The sequence below is a fragment of the Pogona vitticeps genome, chromosome 3 (genome assembly GCF_051106095.1).
Source record: "Pogona vitticeps strain Pit_001003342236 chromosome 3, PviZW2.1, whole genome shotgun sequence".
In the NCBI taxonomy this organism is placed as follows: Eukaryota; Metazoa; Chordata; class Lepidosauria; order Squamata; family Agamidae; genus Pogona; species Pogona vitticeps.
Window position 1 is genome coordinate 95,333,893 of NC_135785.1, and position 18,801 is coordinate 95,352,693.

Below are 18,801 nucleotides of genomic sequence, written 5' to 3' on the forward strand. Positions count from 1 at the left end.
TAAGAAAGACATTAATTATGCAGAATTTGGCAGTTTTCTGTGCAGGACAAAAGGCAAACCAACAATAAACAAACAAACAAGCAAGCACGCACGCACGCACGCTCATAAGACAACAAGACTGAGATTTTATTTTCTGCAGAGAGACAGAAAAGATGCAGTGGGAAGTCTCAGCAGGGAGTCACAGCATGATAAAACTCAGAAAATGGCTAATAATGGGAAATTTAACATGTGTTCAGCACCTCTGTATGTGACACTGTTGAGACTAGCAAATTTATATCAGTGTGTATTTTATGCAGTCAACTTCGTCAGGGGAGTGTCTGAAGAAATGGGCTGCAATAATTTTGTTAGCAATAAGGAGCTGCAGTACTGCCACTGTTGTTGTTTTGAGTGAACAAATTAACATGATTACTTCACCGATATACTGTATGTGACCTGACATTTGATAAGGGCTAACATCATGTCACATTTTACATCCCCCCTGCACCTAGAGACACCAAAATTACTGAGAAGCTTCCTCTAACTCTCTTTTACAAGCCCTGCAAGTTTAATGAATTTCAGGTATTGGACGTCTGGGTTATACACTCACAAAGAGGCCCCTCCAGGAAAGTGCCCTGGCTTGGGGAAAACTCAATCTTCACCAAACTTGGAGGTACTGGTGTAGAGGAGAGTCAGTCAAAGCTTTGGAGTTTTGTTGTCTTTAGGTGCCTGGGGGGAACTTTCCTGTTGGGAGCCTATTTGTGGGTTATATAACCCAGACGTCTAAAACTCAATCTTCACCAAACTTTGGGGGATTGTAGAAGAGAGTCAGAGAAAGCTTTTCTGCTCTTTTTGTGTTTCTAGATGTCTGAGGGGCTATTTTATAGACCAAGAAACTGATAAAAAAATCATCAGTTAGTATTCATTGGTAGTATCAATTCATACAAATACAAATTGACAAATTAGTGATTTTTGATTAATTTTGCAATTCATTCTTAAATTTATATATCTCTAAGGTGCATCACTGTGGCTAAGCTATTTCTGCTGTCCATTAATAGTTGTATTTGGTGCATCTACTTAAACTGTGCAGGGGTGTTCTGTACCAATGAGGCTGTCTGGGACACCACCAAAAGAAGGACTAAGGGCCATCCTCAGACTACAGACATGCTCTTTCAAGTGGGAGGCAACCCCTCCCAAGATAGGCTGTCTATTCGGTCACAGAATCCAGGAACACCACTACCACCCAAACTTTTGTCTTGCCTGAATTCAGTCTGTTGACCTGCATCTGGTCCGTTACTGTCTTTAGGCAAGGTTTAGGCAGTTCATTGTTGTTTTATGTGCCACCAAGTCACCTCCGATTTATCGCAACCCTAGGAATGAACAATCTCCAAAATGTCCTATCCTCAACAGCCTTGCTCAGCTCCAACAGCTCCAAATGTGCGGCTTTTTTAAAGGGAGTCAGCCCATCTCATATTTGATCTTCCTCTTTTCTTGCTCTCTTCCACATATCCCAGCATTAATGTGTTTTTTCAAGAGATTCCTGCCTTCTCATGATGTTCCCAAAGTAGGAGAGCTATAGCTTCAGTATTTTTGCCTCCAAAGATAGTTCAAGCTTGATTTGATCTAGGACCCACTTGTTCATATTTCTGGTCAAATCTGAGCAGACTCCTGATTAGAATAAGTGCATGAGATTGCTTGTCGTTGGTACCTTTTGAGGTTAAGACAGTTTTGTATCAGAGTGCTTCCACTTGTGTTACAACAAAGAGGCTCACTGTTCACTTTGCTTCTGTGAGCAATGGGGTGGCCTCTTTACAAAGTTTTTTTTCACTGAGCTCTGGAAGCTTGTGGGGTCTTTTTCGTTTCAGTGCATGCTTGTAGATACATACAGAATAGAGTGAAAGCAAACATGCTCTGAAATGGACCATAACCAATCTAACCATATTCCTAAAGACAAAAAGTCCTGTTGTGTTGCCCATCCCACAATGCCACCCCTATGTGCACTCCACATGGGGATAGCATAGCTCCCGATATTCTGGCTTTCTGAAACAAAGCTAACTGCAAGGAACCACACCCTTTCTCTGTATAAGGGGACCATAGCGTAATGATAAGAGTACATGGTTTGTGTATGGAAGGTTCCAGCTTCATTTCTTGGCACCTCCAAGTAAGGCTAATAAAGATCTTGCCTGAAAATACTAGAGTGTTTCTACCCCTATCAGAGTACTGATAATACTAGACAAATGGTTGAAGAGTCACACTCAGTATGAAGTAGTACTATGTTTCCCCAAAAATAAGAGTGAGTCTTACATTAATTTTTTGCTCCAAAAACACATTAGGGCTTTCTTTCAGGGGATATTTTGATTTTTTTTCATGTACAACAATCAGCATTTATTCACATACAGTCATGTCATCTTCTTCTGGTGGCTGCACAATACTGCACAATGGTGGAGGGTGGTGTTTCACTTAACTGGGGCTTATTTTTGACGTAGGGCTTATATTACGAGCATCCTGAAAGATCATACTAGGGCTTATTTTCAGGTTAGGTCTTATTTTTGGGGAAACAGAGTAGCTTCTTACATTCTGCATTGCCCATTAAAGAAACATTAAATTCTTTCAAATGCATAGATCCATCCATCCTTCATATATCCAGATATATACAATCAACCATTCCTAAACAGTAATAAACAACTTGCTTAATAACCTCTACATTATTTTGGTTTTATGCTTTGACTGTGTTGTCCTGAGAAGCTGTTACTGTGTGTTGAGCTTCTCATCATTATCTTTCTATCGGTTTGTTCAAAGATTGTAACTGACTTCACATGTAGATAGATTAAGTGTAAATGAGTTAAAGGGAAATTTGAAAATACATGTGAAGCTTTATCTCAGCATTTATGACAACAGGTCACAACAGATCATTTGACTGAAATTAAGATCATTTAGAGGATGCTGTTTCAAATTTAGGAACAGTGAAAGTTATATGCAAGTAAGGGATGATTAGTTATGAAAATAACATTCAGAAACAGTTTCATGGATCTGTATTGGACTTCTTTACAGTTTTATTTTTCTCTCCTCTAGGTGGCTAATCTTGCTTGCTCAGTATCAACAAATGAAGAAGGAATTAAAATTGTCCAAACAGCAGCCACTCATATGGAAACTTTGTGCCCACAGGTAGGACTATTCTCGGCAGATTAAAGAAAAGGATGGCTTTCTGTCATGCCTCCCTGTCAATCACATGGTCCTAAGGCAGGCTGATATCCTTGCCACTGCCAGCTGAAGATATTGTGCTGCTTGAAGCAAATGCCAGATTCCCCCTCCCAGCTATGAGCAATATTTATAAAAAGTCTTCCAGTGTGTCCATAACATCAATTCATGGCTTCCTTTGTTCTCCCTCATGGTACAATCTGGAACAAATATCGGTAACTCTGCCATGCTACTTGGCAAGACTGGCCCTCGTCCCTGTTGGCCAAAAAAAAAAAAAAAAAAAAAAAAAAAAAAGTAAACCCCCTCCCCTAAAAGTATATCAAGAAGTGAACCTTGGAGTGTACCATCATATTACCTGAACATATCTGTTTTAGTGTGGTGTAGTGAAATCATTTTGGTGCAGTGTATAGAGTGTTAAATGAGGACTCAGGAGACCTGAATTCAAATTCCTATCAGGCATGAAAACTCATGGAGGAGAGGTTTAGGGCTAGTAAACCAGTCCTTGAATGCCTCAGAAACCTTAATAGTGTATCCATTATGCCAGTGTTTATGAAAAGGTAAATGTTCCCCTTGACAATTAAGTCCAATCATGTCTGACTCTAGGAACTGGTGCACATCCTTGTTTGTAAGTGGAAGATCCACCATTTGTCCGTAGATACTTTCAGTGGTCACATGGCCAACATGAGTAGACACGGAATGCCATTTCCTTCCCACTGGGGTGGTACCTATTTATCTACTCTCATTTACATGCTTTTGAACTGCTAGGTTGGCAGGAGCTGGGACAAGCAACAGAAGCTCACCCTGTCACGTGGATTTGAACTGCCAACCTTTTAATCAACAGCCCAGTGGGTGTATTGTTTGTTGAGACAACCCAAATCAACAGGAATGGATGATTTAATGGGATTACTTTACATTCCTATCACACAGCCTCATGAAAATGAAGCATGCTCAGTGGCAGCCAAATGGGTTTCGTAGAGTGAACATAGATGTGGAATGAAGTACAAAATAGATTATGGAGGCAAAAATTATAGCACATGAAGGGAGCCAAACTCTACTTATTGAATGAAAATAATTCCCCAAATCTTGTTCTTGTTTTGAATTGTGTGTTTTTTTGATACATTTTATTCTCTTCCTCTTGAGAAAATCCTTATAATTAGTTTTCCACAATGTATTTCAGACATGTGCTGACCTCATCCATTTAAAAAATAATAACAATGAAAGAAACATCTTGAAACAACCCACTTTCTTTCCTCTCTGATTACCATTTGTGCTTTTAAAAATGTTCAAAATGTGTAGGTCTTGAAATGTTAAGTCGTTGCAAGAAAATAAAATGTGAGGGTATGAGTTGAACTTTCTTGATACACTCATGTTAGGGTAGACATCCAAGATAGGGGGAAAAGATTTACTCCCAAATAAATTTCAGAGGTAAAAAGGTGAGCTTTCTCTTACCAAACTCTACCTAGTTTGTTCTAATTAAACAGCAGTATAATAAACCTATGTGCTGTACCCTCTAGGCCCCAATGCAGGGTGAAATTACAAAAACTGATCTGGAGCTCCATAAGGGCACTAAGGCTTGGAATGAGTATCTCCGATCTTGTAGGGTGTTCTGTCATTTGTGATTCTTTCCTTCTGCAGCTAGTGCTGCCCAAGATACTTTACTGGTTATAATTCTAATTGCAACCCCGTCCTTGCTACCTCTACTTATGGAGTATGTGTTTCAGAGAATAGGAAGTTGAAGAATGAACACACACTGGCTGAAATCCTGTTGCTTAATGTACTAAGTTGAGACCAGAGTAGACCCAATGTACCTTCTAGAGGAGCTGACTGACCAAGCCCCCTCTTATTCAAACCCTAGTTTCAACTTATTATGCTAAGGAACAGAATTTCAGCCTTTAAGTTCATCATTGATAAGCTAAAAAAATCTAAATAAACCACTGAAAAAGTTTTTTTAAACAAGAGGTTACATTAAAGCTGGAGCAGATGAGATTATTCCCTGTCCATTCTGAAGGGTTTCCAGGAGAGACAGAAAACACTTTCATTCATCTTAGACAGATACAGTAGATCTAGAGATAGCCATAAATTAAAATATGCATCACCAAAATTTGTTCAAAAATTGCTAATTTGTCTATTCGTATTTATACTCATCAATGCCCCAATGAATCATGAATAAAGATGGGGACAAAGCACCAAAATTCAACCACAAATTGCCCTTCAGTGGCCCAATCAATTTGTCAGTTCATCAGGTCAAGTTTTTTTAGACAGCCTGTGGGGCTATCTAAAAAAAGCGCCCCATCTCCCTCAAGTGATTCCCCAGCCCCACTGCCTTTGCAAAGGCAGCCAGGCTGGGGGATTGCATTGATCCCTTTTTCCCGTGCAGCATAGGAAGAGGAGGGAAAGTGGGACGTGCTGTCTTTGCAGCCGTGCTGTCTTTGCAAAGGCAGCTAGGCTGGGGGATCCCATTTAGCAAGCTGGCCGAAGGGAAAATCTCTCTCTGTTTATGTCCCCGAAGAACAACTGATCTGCCAGGGTATAAACAGATAGGGAATGAAAAGACAAATATGAAAGGGTTATATTAGTTGCTTCATATTCGTTGGGGTCTCTGGACCCCAAGAATACGAAGCAATGAATATCTGATGAATCAGGACGAATATCCCAATTGTTTTTATATTCATCCCCATGTCTAATCATGGATCTATGAATATTTAACAATTTTTGATTCATTGATTCATTTGACTATAAAACAGCCCACCAGGCATCTAGAGACACCAAAATTGCAGGGGCAGCTTCCTCTGACCCTCCTCTACAATCCCTCCAATTTTTGTGAAGACTGGGTTTCCCCAACCCAGCTGCTAAAGGGCACTTTCCTGGGGAGACAATTTGTGGGTGTATAACTCGTATATCCAAAACAAAATCTTCACCAAACTTGAAGGGATTGTAGAGGAGAGTCAGTAGATGTGCCTCTGCAATTTTGGTGTATCTACAGTAGGTTCTGGGGTGGTACTTTCCTGGGGGGGCCCTCGTTGTGGGTGTATAACATTGACGTATAAAATCCAGTCTTCACCAAACTTGCAGGGCTTGTAGAAGAGAGTTGCAGGGAGCCTCTCTGTGAATTTGGTGTCTCTAGGTGCTCCAGGGAATATTTTATAGGAGTTTAAATTAAAATATGAATTGATGAATTGATTCATTCATCAGGGAAAAAATCGTACATTTGTAATTCGTGATTTGTTGACCTTGATGAATCACAAATCAAAATGAATCACTATTTTTCTGATTCATGCCCATATCTAGTTAGAGCCTTTTCCTTCCTTTCTGGGTATATACTATTTCAAAGACTGCAACTACTAGCATGGCAACATTCTACTACTTCCTGTATTCACACAGGACTTTCTTGGGAAAAGATGAGTTTTTTTAATGCTCATAGCTGCTTTTTATTGTCGATTGCTGTATTAATTTGCTGCTATTCTTGTTGCCTTGCTGACAGGCTATCTTTCCTACATCCTTTCCTGGCTAATACTAATCTAATATATTGGTGAAAAAAACATTCATGGAAAAAATCAAACCTAAATTTCATACTTTCATTTTTAAGAAGACATTACAACTTTCTGGCCAAAATCCTGCTGCTTAGCATATCAAATTGCATTAGAGTAGAACCATTGGCTCAGTGGGGATTTGATGAGTCAGCTCTTCCATAAGGTCCTTTGATTAAAATAGGCTTACTCTACTTGTGACTTTCTACATTTCAGCAACAAGATTTTGGCCTAACTTAACTGAGAACTGAATTGATTGCCATATATTGTGGCCAATCTCTGATGTGTTTCAGTTGGGGCCAGTGCAACCACAATACTGTAGTAAAACAAGGGTTCAGGATTGAAGTGTCAGGACTGATTATCAATGATTATCACATCAGCTCTGTAATTCCCACTGATTCATATGGGTTTACTCAACTTGCTTTAGCATACTTGCTTTAGCCTAGTAAATTGTGATTAGAGCAGGTCCATTTGAATCAGTGGAACTTATGGAGGAAGTGACTCATCAAATTCATTGTGATTCTGAATTGATTGCCAAATAATGCTAAGAATCTCTTATGTGCTTCTATAGATGTCCCCCTTTTCTAACCTCTATGTCTGGTTATTGCTATTTATTCTGTGCATTCCCCCTCTCCCGATCTAACTGCAAGAGAGAGGCAGAGTTGTATATTTTTTGTAATGCTCTGCTTCCCTTTGTTTCCAAGCAGGGAGAGAAATCAGCATGAAGGTTGAGAAAGTATGATTTTATGTTTTGGGAGATATATTTAAAGTCTGGGCAGCCGTCTCCACCTGTTTCTACCTGGCATCAGCATTTATTAGCATATGTGTTGTACTTGCCTCCCTCGCAACCCTTCACTGCTCTGGCTCTGTGACATCATCAGAACTTTCCCTGCCCCCCTGCCCAGCTACTGGTGCAGATTGCAAGGAGTTCTGAGGGGAATAGCAATGGATGTTATCATCCTTGGTAATGAGTCCTGACACTTCTGCTCTGTTAGTCTGCAGCACTGTTGTGACACTGACCTCATATGATGGCCTAGAATAGGCAGATATATCTGGTCCATTGCCTGTTGCTCTCAAGTTGAGACAATTGACATGTCCCCTAACAAGCCATTTTGCTGAGATGTGAATTATTGCTCAGCCACTGATGGCCAACACACAGAAGTTGGAAAGCCTGCTTTTGGGGAATACAACTTACAGAATCCCTCAGCTATGGGAACTGTAGTCTTAAAAGTAACTTTACTAAGTACTGTTAATTTGCCAGTGTTGCATTTTCTCTCTTGAGAGTTTCACACGCTTCTCATGTGTCCCTCACAGCAGTCCCGCTCCATGATTTAAGAAACATGTGAACCAAAAGGAAGATAGTAGGACTGAATTTTCTTATCTCCAGCTTGCATAAACATCTTTTTGGCAGAAAAAATAATATAGGCAGATTGGTGCAGCCGTCTGGTTTTATCCTTACATCCGCTATTGCTTTATGAAAGCAGAAATATGTGGCGTATTCATGTGTGGTAATATTTTTCTTAATATGATCTAGTTTTGCAGTCTGTGTGTCTTACATGATGTAATTATTTGCAGCATTACATTCTAATATTATGTGACTATTAAAATAACAGCCAAAATACTTTAAAGATATATACTTTGTCTTTCAGAAACCTACTTGGCAAACATCCTAGATGTTCTCTATAAATAGAACCATGTTTATTCTTATGGTGAAGTAGTAAGAGTGGTTCTTAAGTAGCCAATAAATGTGTGAAATTATTTGATAACCATGCTAAAAAAAAAAGCATGTGCTGTAACTGAAGCTTTTCTACTGAATAATTTTATCATAGTCCAAGTGCATCTTCAATTAGCTGGACTTTATACACCACTCCTTTGCCAACAAAAGTTTTACAGCTTTCCAGCCAACTTTGTATTCTTTTGCGTACTATACGTACACAACTATGTAGTAAAAAACTGTTCATCTGGAACTGCTCACAATTTTCTTTGTGCTTCAGGATTGGGGTAGCACAACAGGTTTCTGCACCAGCTTCAGTACCTTTAAAGTACACGGCTGCTCCATTTGGAAATACAGTGGTGCCCCGCATAGCAACGATAATCTGTGCAGCAAAAATCGCTGCAAAGCGATTTCGTCACTATGCGGTTTAAAAAAGCCCATAGGAATGCATTGAAACCCCTTCAATGCATTCCTATGGGCTGTAAACCCACCTTTAATCGAAAATCCTCCATTCGGCCACCATTTTCGCTGCCCGGTAAGTGAGGAATCTGGGTGAAAACACAGCGGGTGGCCATTTTTTAACCCGGGAGCCATTTTTGAACCGCCGATCAGCTGTTGGGAAATCATCGCTATGCAATGATCGGTATGCGAAATAGGGTACCGATCATTGCAAAGCAATTTTTTCCTATCTAAATCATCGGAATGCGATTGCTTTTGCGATCGCAAAAAAATTGTTGCTATGTGGATTCGTCGTTAAACAAGGTGCCCATTAAGCGAGGCACCACTGTATCAAGAATTTCCTTTTCATTTGAGAAATAAAGCTCAAACACAAAGGAACTACAGATGAACTAGGTGATTTTCAACCTCAAGGTTTTATTTAATTACAGTGGTGCCTCACTTAATGAGTGCCTCGCTCAATGATGAATTCACATAACCATGGCCTTTGCTGGAAATTTTGCCACCTCACCTAACAATGTTTCCTATGAGGGATTTTCGCATAATGATGTTTGGGACCTTGCTTCACTTAACGATGACAGTTTTAGGTCCCCTGTTTTGCTTAACGTTTTTTTTGACAGCCCTGTTTTCACTATTTAAAAAATATTCTAAAATGTTTAAAAATGTTTAAAATGCTTGGAATCGTTAGTGCACCTAATAAAACCTTCGTTAAAGTAATTTGGCTTCGTTCTGAGTCTTTTTGAATTTTTGGTGATTTTTTTTCACCATTGAAATGTATTGAATAGGCTCCTATTGGAACGGATTAACCGGTTTTCAATGCATTCCTATGGGAAATGGTGTTTCGCTTAACGATGTTTTCACATAACGATGTTTTTAATGGAACCAATTAACATTGTTATGCGAGGCACCACTGTAATTATGCATTACTTTTCTGTGATATGTTTGTTGAAGATGAGGAACCTCTTGAGAATAAGAGGTGGCAATCCTAACTAATTGCAGCTGGAATCACTCCTGAACTTTTAACTCATGCACTTTCCATTCTGAATATGAATTAATTAGCAGGTTTTATAGAATTCTTAGAAAAAGAAAGAGAAACATTCTTTGTTGTTGCTCTCACTATGTCCTGTGCTAGCCTGTTCCTTTGTTTAACTAAGGGCATATCAACATTGCCTCTTTTGGAGTGGGCTGGTGCAGTCTAATTAGGGTCGCCTGAGGTCAGGGGAAAAGCAATATGCCATTTGATGTGATCCTTGTGTCCAAATGACATATTGACCTCAAGCGACCCACTGTCTCCTGCTGTCAGTTGAGGACTTCCCCTGCTCTTCTGCAGAAGGGCAGCAGAAATGGAATTACTATTTTGCCCATGCTAGACAAATTAATTTAAGAGATTAGATCTATCTATCTATCTATCTATCTATCTATCTATCTATCTATCTATCTATCTATCTATCTATCTATCTATCTATCTATCTCTATACATCTCTTCCTCTCTCCACATACGTGTGTGTGTGTGTGTGTGTGTGCGTGCGTGCGCGCTCTGGTGTTCCTTCAAGATGCAAAGATGTTCTGAAAAACTTTCCTTGATTTAAGATTAGGAGGGCATGGGATGCTCTCCAAAGAATGGATTGGCATTTGATGTAGGTGCTCTTGAGTTTTTCACTATTAGCTTCTACCTCTCTTCATATGTCACTTGGTGCAATGCCTGCTATGTGGTTGATTTTATCAATAGGGGTTGATTAAGAGACACACATTTATTTATTTATTTATTTATTTATTTATTTATTTAATTAATTAATTAATTAATTAATTAATTAATTAATTAATTAATTAATTAATTAATTAATTAATTAATTAATTAATTAATTAATTAATTAATATGCCGCCCACACTACCCAAAGGTCTCTGGGCGGCTTACAGCATTTAAAATACAATAAAGATATGTACAATTAAAATACAATTAAAATATATATAAAATTGCCATCAGACCCACAGTTAATATTATTTCAGTTAAAAGCCTTCTGGAACAGGAAGGTTTTGACCTGGCGCCGAAATGTCATCAGTGTCGGCGCCAGACGAATCTCAGTCGGGAGGGCATTCCATAGTCTGGGGGCAGCTGCCGAAAAGGCCCTTTGTCTGCAAGCCATCCCTCTTACCTCCTTGCACGCACACAAACACATAAGCAAAAATCTGTATTAGTTATCTTTCAAATCTTCCATTAGTTGCTAGTTCCCTTTTTCCTATTTCCTTCTTTCTGGTGAGCAGAGACAGAAGGAACATTTATAATCAATAAGTTTATTTGGAAACCTCACTGTAGTGCTATGTTTTCCTCTTTCCTATTACCTCCATTATTTAACCTGATTTCAAAATAAAAATAAAATTTCATGGGGAAAGAGAGCCAGCATTACTTCTATACTGCTGCAGTATCTAGTTCTCTAGAGCTTCTGCAGTGATAATAAAAATGGAGCACCATGAATGTCACACTAAGGAAAAAGCAAGACACAAACAGAATCAAATACGGCCATAGAATTAGTTTGCATGGCTGATGGTGAATAATGATAAAATGACAGTAATCCAAATATACTCGGCCAAATATCACTGGAACGGCTGAGAGTATGAAATGTAGGGTAGTGTGAAGAATTCACTACACTGACAGTTTATTTAGAAACACATACACCTAGTATATACTTCCCAGAACTGAATGTGCCATGGGATACAATTTGCCATCAGAAAGCTATGTTGCTCTATATTTGTGATGCTTTTCATGGAACAGCCGCAATAGCAACAACATTCTTGGAAAGATATTGTAAGTCTGTAAAATTCAGAGACTAACACACACTTCTAAAAAGTGTCTATGCTTTAGTCAATAGACACTTGCATCTAAAAAGGCATACAAGTTTAGAAAAGCACACAAGAGTATGCTTGTATTTCTATGGAAGTTGGAAGAACTGAGTTTGGTCGTGGAAAATGTAGAATTTCAACAAGATCAGTCTGAGATCAATCTTCCCCTACTTACAACAGGTCCACAGTCATGGATTGCTCTTTGGATCCTGGGATTCTCACATGCAGGAATCATAATCAGATTTTTGCCACTTACTTTGCCAACATGCTGTGTTCCACATTATTTTATTGATTTTGTCTAACGAGGCTTTGTTTTCGGAAACAATGACTGCTTTCATTCCCCTCAACCAACCAAAGTGTTGTATTCTTTCTCTTTTCCAGTTTCTCTCTTCTTTGGTCTTAGTTCGTATTGAACTTTGCATTGTTTAGCCTACTTTTGTTGCTGTCTTGAGACATGCTGCCTGAAAGCAGCTATGGTTACAAAATCGCAAAATTTTGACCTGCAAATTTATTCCTCCAATATGCTGGGTTTTAGGTAGTGAAGAGTTCAAACATCTGTTTGTGCTACTATGGGTTTTGGGAGCTAAAATCACCTCAATTTCCTGTGTATCATTTGCTTTAATTTCATTGAATGTTAAGAATCCATTTGCTTTTCTTCTCTTGAAAGAAATCATAAATCTCATAAAGAAATAATTAAACTCAAATCATAAATATTATTCATCAAAGTGATTGTTCTATGCTCACAAATTTTTTGTCAAAATCTTCAATCTGCTGGTGAGTGTACATCATACGGGCAGAACTCTGTTACTTTTCCTGTCTGATAGTATTTTCTACATATACTGAATATTGAAAAAGGCAGAAAAATAGGATAAAAGAGTCAGTGAACAGCTAACCATCTGCTTTAAAATGGGTGAAACAGATGTTACTATCTCTAACAATGTCAACATTCTCTTAAGTACCATTTCTGTCTTTCTGTGAGATAGTAATTAAAGGTACAGCCCATAGTACTGAGATAAGTGCTATTAACGTGGAAATGGCATTTTGAAAAAGCGGGTGGGGTAATGTTCTACAATTTTTACAGCTGTGACTGTAATCCTAGACAAGCTGGTTAGAAGTTTCATTAAAATCAGTCTAGAATTCAAAGACGAGAGAGGGGGTTACATTTATTAGGCTACTAAAATATTACAAACAAAAGTTAGTTTTTAAAATACATACAGATCTTCCTCAGGCTGGGCACCACAGAGTTGCGTGTGGTGCAGGAGAAACATCAAAACCAAAAAAATCCTGGTCACAAGTGTGGGGAAGTTTCTCTGCTTTAAGGCAAGTTCTAAGATGGGGACTGTAGTTTCAGCTCAGAAGTGTAAGTTTCAGATCACACTTGTGGCGTGTGTGAGGGTTCAAATGGAGTCTCTTCTGGTTTGGTCATAGACACCATAGGCTCATGAGTTACAAAGTCAAAACTGGGTTTTATTGGAACATTGAACAACACGTTCTTAGCTCCTAATTCTACTCCAACATTGTCTCTCGTGACCAACGGGTCCCACGAGGGTATCCAAATGTCCTTGTTAAACAGATTAAACTCAGAATCATTCCAGGGACCCTTGGTAAAGGGATTATTGTCATCCAAGTCCAAAGTGTCCATTCCTGGGTCTATTAGCGGTATGGTCTCCTCATCTCTTCCCTCTGGGTCGAAAGGGTCCTCATCTCTTTGTAAGGGAGCCCACGGTCCGGCCAGGACCCTTTCCGATGGGCTTCCTCCAGCCTCCATGCTCTTCTCTCCCTTTCTTATCTCTCCACAGCTTCCTTCTCCTCTCTCAATCTCCAGCGCCACTCACGCGCCTCTGATTCCCCCCAATATGAGGGCCGAGGAGGCAGACCTCCTTCTGTAGTCTACCTCCTCCCTGGGAACCTGGACCTTTTCACACTTCCTGGTCCAGGGATCTTCCACTCATATTAGCTCCCAACCCCCAGGTATATCGTCTCTCGCCCCTTTCCTGCTTGCCCCAGTTCCTGCTTCCACAGTGGTTCTGCCCCTTTCTTCTTTTCCCCCCATTTCCCCATCAGTCTGTGTGGCTATAGTTACTTTGACAAACCCCTGTTCTAGTTCCCTGGTGTCCACTCCCCGTTGTACTGTCACGAGAGGTGATGCAAGTGGGTCTGTTTGCACCTCCTGTTCTTTCTTAAGCCTCGTGCCTCACAGCGTGTGAATTGAAATTTGCCCCTCAAGCTTTGTAGACAAAAGGGCAGCCTAATGCCATTCTTATGGTAGTATTTCATTTTCTTTCTTTTTCAAATAGTAACCCTTTCTCTGTTCCCTAGCCACATAAGAATTTGTTTATGGAGATCCCCTCTATTTTAAAGTGCATTGTTTTAGTATTAGCTGGTGAAATTCTATTCAGGAATTTGAAGCCCCAATCTTCCGTAAGATGTGCAGTGCTGGTCAAAGAATACTTTGCTTCCAGCATTAGAGGATAAATGTGATCTCTCTTTTTCACTATGCTGAACATATTTAGTTACATCAGATATTTCTTGTAAAATTAGTGTGTCTTTTTTCCCTGTTTGTAATCATAGTAGTTGCCTCTTTCCTTTTGACTTTTTTTTTTAAAAAAAAACCATGGCTCATTAAATCATAATGTTCATGAGCTGTATGCTGGCAAATTCAGCTTATGTATCTGATTTTCATCCTCCTGCTCACACTAGTAGGCAGGCAAATAAATGAGGTATATATAGCTTAGCATTACATCCAAACCAGTAGTATGGTTCATTAGGACCAAATGATCCAAGGTTTGTACAGTGTAATCAAATCTTGGTTTGATTACTAGCAGACAATCTTAGCTTATTGGGGCAGCATAAACTATAACTGGAGCTTCAGATTGCACACTAAGATGTCTGTGTCTTTTGTTTATCCATGTATGGAAGTGGGAGGAACAAAATGGAACTAACAGGTTATGAGCACCAGTATGAAAATCAGGAAATTTCATCAGCAGGCTCTTCCTTTAATACATTCTTTGCTCTAACAGCAAACAGACTCACCTCAGATAAGGAGGGGAGGGGACTTATTTTGACTCAGAGATAGGAGATATCTCAAAAGACACCCCCCATTCCTTTTGTTGTGGGTGGCACATCATTTCCTGATGAACACCAGAGTTTTGGAGAAGATAGAGTTATAAGAACCACAAGTTTCCTAATATTTTATTTTGTGTTTGGAATGTGTATTAACAGAAAACATGACAGTATAACAGAACTGGTCCAAGACTAAGAGGAATTTTGTGATTCTGTCTTCTTCAAAACAAGTAACGAAACAAATAAACAAGTCATGGGCATCATGGGAATTATGATGATGGAGTAATTTAATATGTCTCATGGTCTTTTTATTTGCAATCTTTTAGAAATATTGGTAGTGTTACTGGCAATATTTTGTAATGATGCATCTCCTCATCTTCTCCCCTTTCCTCCAAGTATAATTTCTAATGTTCAGCTTGAAGTCTCTAATGTATTTGTGATTTATTACATTAAGTAATTGGTGGTAGCTGTCCCAGAACTCTCTACATTTGTGGCCCTTTAGTAACATATACATAGAAGTTAAAATCCAGCGTTCCCTTCAGATTGGAAATGAATTAACAATTAGACAACAATTTCCACTTGAATGATACACAAAAAGGTTGTCATTTGTCCTGTCTCCTCTTTCATTCAACCCTTGAAGCACTGGCATGTGCTGTAGGCTAAAAAGTGGTACAAAGAAAATTAATCTTGGTGTTTAAGAAACTGAAATTGCTCTGTAAATTAATGATGCTTTATTATTGCTAGAATACCCATATTTGGAAGGATTTCAGGTTACAAATGATGATGGTGATGATAATGATGGTGGTGGTCCACTTCCATGCTATGCAGTATATCAGGAAGCAAGGATTCTCCAGCCCATTTGGTCTTCTGCAAGTGTTTCAACATTCTCCTATGTAATACCGTGTTTCCCCAAAAATAAGACAGGGTCTTATATAAATTTTTGCTCCAAAAACACATTAGGGCTTATTTTCAGGGGATGTTTTATTTTTTTTCCATGTACAACGTCGTCATTTAGTCGTTTAGTCGTGTCCGACTCTTCGTGACCCCATGGACCAGAGCACGCAAGGCCCTCCTATCTTCCACTGCCTCCCGGAGTTCTGTCGATTTCAAGTTGGTTGCTTCACAGACACTGTCCAGCCATCTCATCCTCTGCCGACCCCTTCTCCACTTGCTTTCACATTTTCCTAAAATCAAGGTCTTTTCCAGGGAGTCTTCTCTTCTCATGAGATGGCCAAAGTACTGGAGCCTCAGCTTCAGGATCTGTCCTTCCAGTGAGCACTCAGGGTTGATTTCCTTTAGAATTTATTTATTTATTTATTTATTTATTTATTTATTTATTTATTTATTTATTTATTTATTTATTTATTTATTTATTTATTTATTTATTTGTTTGTTTGTTTGTTTGTTTATTTATTTGTTTGTTTGTTTGTTTGTTTATTTATTTATTTATTTATTTATTTATTTATTTATTTATTTATTTATTTATTTATTTATTTAATTTAATTTAATTTAATTTAATTTAATTTAATTTAATTTAATTTATATGCCGCCGACTCTACCCAAAGGTCTCTGGGTGGCTTACAACAATTAATTGATAGGTTTGTTCTCCTTGCAGTTCAGGGGACTCTCAAGAGCCTCCTCCAGCAGCAGAATTCAAAGGCATCAGTTCTTCGGTGGTCTGCTTTCTTTATGGTCCAGCTCTCACTTCCATGCATCACGACAGGAAAAACCATAGCTTTGACTATCTGGACTTTTGTTGGCAAGGTGATGTCTATACTTTTTAAGATGCTGTCGAGGTTTGTCACCACTTTCCTCCCAAGAAGCAGGCGTCTTTTAATTTCGTGGCTGCTGTCACCATCTGCAGTGATCATGGAGCCCAAGAAAGTAAAATGTGTCACTGCCTCCATATCTTCCCCTTCTACTTGCCAGGAGGTGATGGGACCAGTGGCCATGATCTTAGTTTTTTTGATGTTGAGTTTCAGGCCATTTTTTTGCACTCTTCTTTCACCCTCATTACAAGGTTCTTTAATTCCTCCTCACTTTCTGCCATCAGAGTGGTATCATCTGCATATCGGAGGTTGTTGATATTTCTTCCAGCAATCTTAATTCCGGTTTAGGATTCCTTCAGTCCAGCCTTCCCCATGATGTATTCTGCATATAAGTTAAATAAGCCAGGGGACCGTATACAGCCTTGTCGTACTCCTTTCCCAATTTTGAACCAATCAGTTGCTCCATATCCAGTTCTAACGGTTGCTTCCTGTCCCACATATAGGTCCATGTACAACAATCTATATTTATTCAAATATAGTAATGTCATCATCTTCTGGTTGCTGTACAATGCTGCACAGAGGTGGAGGGCCGGGTTTCACTTAACTAGGGCTTATTTTGGGGGGTAGGGTTTATATTAAGAGCATCTTAAAAAATCATACTAGGGCTTATTTTCAGGTTAGGTCTTATTTTTGGGGAAACAGGGTATGTAGTGCTTCAGGTCTTGCATCAGTGTCCTTCACCATGTTATTTGAGGGTGTCCTTGTTGTCATTTGGCACCAGTGGAGGTCCAACTCATTACTACCTTGGGGATCAGATTTTTCTCCATAGGGAAAATATGGCCAGCCAGTTGGAGTCTTCTACGTGCAACAATGTTATGAAGTTTACATGAGCCACTCCTTTGGAGCACCCTTCTAATCTAATTGAAATAGCAGATCTTTAAGATTCGGCAGAGACACCTCTGCTGGAAGATATTGAGCCTCTTGTGGATACAGTACTTGCTGATGCCTCCCAAGTCTTACTGGCATAAATAGCTTTTGGGATCACAATAGAGTAAAACAGATGGAACTTAATTTTCAGTGACATGGACAGCAAGGACCAGAACTTGTTCATCTTCTGGAAGATGGCTATTGCCTTCCCAATGTAGCACATCACATCCACCTCTGTGTCTCCATTCCAGGCAATCACACTACCCAGATGAGTGAACCTCGCCACTTCCTCTAACCGTTACTGTCCAAGTACAATTTCCCATGTGGGGACTGTAGTGCTCACATGCATAATTTTTGATTTCTCTTTGCTTAATCCTGAGACCAACTTTATTTGCCTCTTCATCCAGGACAATTGTGGCATGCTGCAGTTTCAGTTTGTCTTCCTCAGGCAAGGTGAGATTGGCGGCAAAATCCAGATTGCCAAGATAATTTTGATCAGTCCAGTGGATGCCTGTCCCAGTGCTCACTGCATGATCATTGTCAAGGGCCACAAAGAAAAGGAATGGGGACAATATACAACTTTGTTTGACTCTGGTGGTAATCTTGAAGAAGTATGTACGACCATTCTCAATCGTAACACAGCAGCTTGATTGTTGATACAAATTCTTAAAGATGGTAACAAAAACTGCCAGTATACCATACAGATGCAGGATGTGCCAAAGGGATTTTCCTTGGACACTACTGAAATTTTAAAAATCGATGAAATTGATGGTTAACAGGTGCTGATATTTGATGCACTTTTAAATGATATTTCTTAAGGTAAAGGTTTGCTTGCTCTAGGATCATCTGTAGTGGAATCCAGCATGTTGTTCTCTCAGGTGTTGGTCAAGGGTGCTTCACAGTTGCTTAAGGAGAACTACACAAAATGCTTTCCTGGGCACTGAGAGAAAGGTGATGCCCTGCCAGTTGGCGCATTTGGAGATGTTACCTTTCCTGGGGACTTTGACAATGGTGCCTCTTTGGCAATCCTCTGGGGCCACACCACTTTGCCAACACTTGTTAAACAACTTTGTCAGCTCTTCTGCCATGGTCTGGACACCATACTTCAGGACCTCCACAAGTATTTTGTCTTATCCCGCTGCCTTTTTGTTTTTACGGCTTCTGATTGCAATCTAAACTTCTTCAATTGTGATCTTATCAGTGTTCACCTGGAGCTCTTGTTGAGCATTCTCTTCATTGCGGTTGTATTTACTGGTTGGGTCTGGCTGGTTGAGGATTTCCTGAAAATATTCAACCCATCATCTATTTTGTTCTTCTTGGGTGACCAGAAGCA

The 18,801-nt window shown here is 39.3% G+C and overlaps 1 protein-coding gene across 5 annotated transcripts in view; it reads left to right on the top strand.

Moving 5' to 3' along the window:
• The window catches only part of CTNNA3 (catenin alpha 3), a 1,002,073-nt gene that overhangs the window by 609,729 nt on the left and 373,543 nt on the right, over window positions 1-18,801 (top strand). For all 5 annotated transcript variants that reach the window (XM_072995177.2, XM_072995180.2, XM_072995179.2 and 2 more), the window contains one exon: window positions 3,049-3,141. In XM_072995177.2, the coding sequence (XP_072851278.2) occupies window positions 3,049-3,141 (93 nt within the window). The remainder of the gene's footprint in view (window positions 1-3,048; window positions 3,142-18,801) is intronic.